Source organism: Salvia hispanica, chromosome 1 (assembly GCF_029641045.1).
Source record: "Salvia hispanica isolate PSC_SH4W2 chromosome 1, Shi_PSC_v1, whole genome shotgun sequence".
Classification (NCBI taxonomy): Eukaryota; Viridiplantae; Streptophyta; class Magnoliopsida; order Lamiales; family Lamiaceae; genus Salvia; species Salvia hispanica.
This window is the reverse complement of record NC_142692.1, coordinates 51,420,815-51,425,235: the sequence shown is the minus strand read 5'-3', so window position 1 is coordinate 51,425,235 and position 4,421 is coordinate 51,420,815. Positions and strand designations below refer to the sequence as shown.

Sequence of the window (4,421 nt, the reverse complement as noted above, 5' to 3'; positions counted from 1 at the left end):
AACAGATTTCGGGTCAGCCTTACTCGGATTTTAGGGTTAATCATGTGCGGATTAATTGGGTTATGGTTTTTAGGGATTAATATCTCATAATTTCAAATTAATTCTTCGATGTTTATTAGTAAAAAAACATAATAATGGTAGTATAATTTAATACTCCCTTCGTCCCTGAAAATTTGTCACTTATTTCCTTTTTCGTTCGTCCCTAAAAATTTGTTACATTTCACTTTTACCATTTTAAGTAGTGGACCCTACATTCCACTAACTCATTCTCACTCTCATTTTATTTAAAACTAATATATAAAAGTAGAACTCACATACCACTAATTTTTTCAACTCACTTTCTATTACATTTTTTAAAACTCGTGCCGGATCAAATGGTGCCAAATTTCAAGGGACGGAGGGAGTACTAGTTAAATGTACGGTGTCATATGTGATACGTATCTATAATCTTTTATAGCCTACACCCTCAAATCTAGATACAAAATAAATAAATTATATAATGATTTTATCTTGTACGCTAATATATCCATTGAACCTAATCTGTTGAAGTGAGAAAAAATGAAATTAACTTCTCAGATGAAGACGACGTGGATCGAAGGAACCTGGAGCGGCGAGACTCCTTACCGGAATACACTTTTTGAAACCCTAGCCCTCTAAATTTGATGAGCTATTTGGGTCACTCTATCGGGTTCGAGCCACCCTATCCTCCTCAGTTTTCTACTCCAAAGTACAAACCTTTTGTTTTTCAGAAAACGACTCTAAAAAAAATAAAAAATTGGAAAAGTAATACTGACTTGCGTTTATAAACTTGTAACATTAATTTCAAATATATTTAAATTAATCCTATTTTCTTATAAATGCCTAACTAGCTTTTATTGTTAAAAAAACGGTAAAACACACAAATCCAAAAATAATGAAGAAAAACATAATCCCTGTTGCAATAAATAAATACAATACAACAAAATAAACAAACCAAATTTTGTGAATTAAAGCTCTTCTTTATAGTAGTAATAGGTATCCATTACGATATTTTCTTCTTCAGGTGGACATGAATCAAACAAATGAACACCATCGAGAAGATCGTTAATTTCAATAGATTATCCTAAATAATTTTCATTTATCAAGACTAATCACCAACGACAAACACCATCAGGGGGAGGAACATAAGTACTGACACAATAAGTAGATGAGTATTTTGCCCTATACATTTCAAGGAGTAGGCTACTCAGACAAGTATCTTTCAATTCAATGTATTGTACCCAGATTCTACATTATCAAATAAGCACGCTCCAAATGCAACAGTGTCTTCAAAGTCGCCCCATTTGCTGAATTACTTTATTTGTTTAGCACTCAGAAGCATAACGTATCATGAAGACATGAGTTGATCTTTCATTGTCCATCGAGAGTTCCAAGCGCCTCTGTTAGAAGCCTTTGTGCTTCTTCTCTTCTCCTGTCACCGGATATATATACATGATTGATATACAGTGAAAACCTTAACAACTTTAATAGAAAGCAAGGCAAGAACGAAGCAGGGATAAAAACTGTCGTTTCTAGAGCGAGAGATAGAGGGTACTGGCTTTACAAAATCAAGTCTGGCTTAAATCATGCTTCTTGCATCATATTTACTAAAGTTTACTATAAAACAAGTCAATTTCAGGTTTAACGATGGAAACTGAGTGATCGACCGGCATGTCTGTATGCAATGAAATTTTGACTACAGAGTACAGATGCACCAAACATTCGGCTCGGAGATATTTCATATACAGAGTCCTAAAGCGATGTCAGACAGAAGAGGAACATACACCACTTCCATACAGTGGTTATAAGAAACCATGTAGCACAAATATAATGTCCTTGACTCAGAATCAATTTAAGAGATATCAATAACAGAAAAAGAAAACTGTAATGAGCAAATACTTTATCTTTGCTAGACTAATGGAAACAATATGTTAACAATTATCTTCTCTTATGCCCGACAACCATACTTGGATGGTGATAAGTGAAAAGTAAAAGTTGCATCAAACTGAAATTTAAATATAGGTCTCATTCATTAAACAACAGAACGGACAGATTCCATGTCCGCTGCAGAGTTTCGCAAAGGTTACATACCTTTTAATGTCCTCAACAGCTTGTTTACGCCGCTGTATCTGCAGTTCTAGGATATGTATCAATGTTGCTCTAGCCTGAGAAAATAAAGGGAAAATGTATATTAAAAGAAGCCAAAAGCCAATGGTTGTTTCTTTAATCAACAAGCAAATCAATGCTGCCTAAGTTACTTCACCTGGTGCGGACGCAGAGAATTCAGAAGGTGATATAAATTCTTGAAAATTAAAGAGATGTCTTCTACTCTCCTAGCATACTGCGATGGACGCTCTACAAGAACATCAGCAAGCTCCAAAATATTTAACTGCAATTCCCTGTTAAGAGACCTGAGCTCTTTCTTGAAATCTAATGAAAAATCAAATGAACAAATTCAGTTTTGGACGGCATTCTTTCACCAACTTGAGAATAATAAAGCACATATCTACATAAAGAGATGAAACACAGGTAAGCTTGTAAGATTAAATTACATCTTCTTAAGCATGAGGGCATCGATAATTCACAAGAACAATGATGCTAAAATAGAAAGAATGCTCTTAAGTCTTATCCTTTTTTTCTTACCTTAATAATAGAATCTATATGCTTGATTTGATTACTGGACTGAAATTTGATCTCCTGGCATAGGGTCTGACAGGATCTAAAATTTAACTTCAACACAATGCCAGTATCTAACACCAGAACGGGATTAAAAGGCTAAATTCTGTAAGCTCAGTATCATTTCCACATATCATCTAGAGTGCATGTTATTAAAAATGTAGCTATTCAATCTTAATTTCTAGGGGTTCTATTTTCTTCATGCTCAATCTCAATGCTCGTGACTGTTATAGTGAATTCTATGGTACATGTGGTCAATTTCTGCTGAGAAAACAGTCTTATGGGAATTAAAAGCAATGCAGTAATTAAAAGGATGATATTGTCCAGGCTCGGTGTGGTCGATGTCATAGGCCAAGGTTCTTTTACAAACAATGTGAACATCACACCTATTTAACGTGGACATTCAAATTTAGATAATAACAATACTGATTTATTGAAATGCAATGTATTCCATATCCAAATTATGAATTTTTGTGATGCCTAAACTCTCAAAGCTCTTTAGCTCTCACAAAGCCTGAACCAACTCTTTAAAAACAAGAAATAAACATCATTCAAAAGCATAAAAGAGCAAACAAAAACCGTAATTGACATTGACTCGATTAAATTTTGACACTGAATTAGGTATATTGTGTTGCGTTGAAAGTAGGAATTCACGCACATACCAATATTGGGCCCCTTAGGGTATAACTGACGAACGCCCTGTTCTTCTAGACCTGGAAGGACGTCATCCGTCTACAAGATAGTTAGTAAAAGAGAAGGTTAGAGAAACAGAGTATCAAATCCCCCAATTTTACAGTTGTTGATCGGTAATTGCATTCTACAGCTGCAGTATATACCGTGTAGCTGGCGCCATAGAGGGAGTAGGGGCCTTCAATAGGAGGCGGCGGCGCGGGGCAGGAATCGGGGTCGTCGGTGTAGTTTTTGTAGAGCCTGTAATACGGCGGCGGCGGCGGATAAGTGGCCGTCGCCATGGGATAATTGGAGATCAAGGCAGCAATTAGTGGAGAGAGAATTTTTCACATGCCAATTCAAATTTAAAATAGTACTACTACTATGAACGAACAATTCATTTTTCACAAAGTTGTTTGTTCATAATTTAAACGGTCATTTTGATTGAGTAGAAGTTTTAAGAAATATGTATAAAAATGAGTAGAAAAATTAATTGAAATATGAGTATCACTTTTACTGCTCTATTGGATCCCACCACATTCTTGAGCAATAGGAATTTTAAGAAAGATTGTTACTTGAAATAAATACAGAAGAAAAAATATTAAATATTTTAATAAGAAGAGAGAAAGATGAATTTCATTCCAAACGTAGAAAATAGATATTCCCTCCATCCTAGAATAAGAGTTACTCCCTCCGTCCTGGAGTATTAGACTCACTTTTTTTGGGCACGTGATTTAAGAAATTGATATTTAAATAGTTAAAGTGGAGAGAGTAAAGTATGAGAGATGGAAAAAGTAGGGGAGAGAAGAGAGAAAAAAGTAGGTGGAGAATAAAATAAGATAGATGCTTTTTGCTAAAAAAGGAAATGAGTCTAATATGTTGGGACATCCCAAAAGGAAAAGTTGGTCTAATACCTTGGGACGGAGGGAGTATATTTTATTATTTTGATTTGTCTTACAATAAGAGTCTTATTTCACTATTATCAGTAGGTCTTACATTTCACTACTTATTTCACTCACATTTTATTATCATAAGGACTCGTTTGGTAGCTCTGAAAC

General features: G+C 34.7%; 1 protein-coding gene across 1 annotated transcript; it reads right to left on the bottom strand.

The window, feature by feature from the left end:
* Positions 1-1,087: 1,087 nt before the first annotated feature.
* LOC125219514 (mediator of RNA polymerase II transcription subunit 7a-like) lies at positions 1,088-3,810 on the bottom strand. The gene is made up of 5 exons (XM_048121511.2): positions 3,531-3,810; positions 3,357-3,426; positions 2,282-2,448; positions 2,110-2,183; positions 1,088-1,450 (listed from the first exon to the last, which is right to left on the bottom strand). Exons 1-5 carry the CDS (start codon positions 3,663-3,665, stop codon positions 1,390-1,392), a joined length of 507 nt encoding a protein of 168 aa, XP_047977468.1. The 5' UTR covers positions 3,666-3,810; the 3' UTR covers positions 1,088-1,389.
* Between the last annotated feature and the right edge of the window lie 611 nt (positions 3,811-4,421).

Bases quoted from the DNA above. Each gene is read 5' to 3' on its own strand.
- LOC125219514 (XM_048121511.2), bottom strand. From the start codon at position 3,665: ATGGCGACGGCCACTTATCCGCCGCCGCCGCCGTATTACAGGCTCTAC. The intron at 3,427-3,530 runs GTATATACTGCA...ACTATCTTGTAG, and splicing joins TCTATGGCGCCAGCTACACG to ACGGATGACGTCCTTCCAGG. The intron at 1,451-2,109 runs GTATGTAACCTT...ATCCGGTGACAG, and splicing joins GCTGTTGAGGACATTAAAAG to GAGAAGAGAAGAAGCACAAA.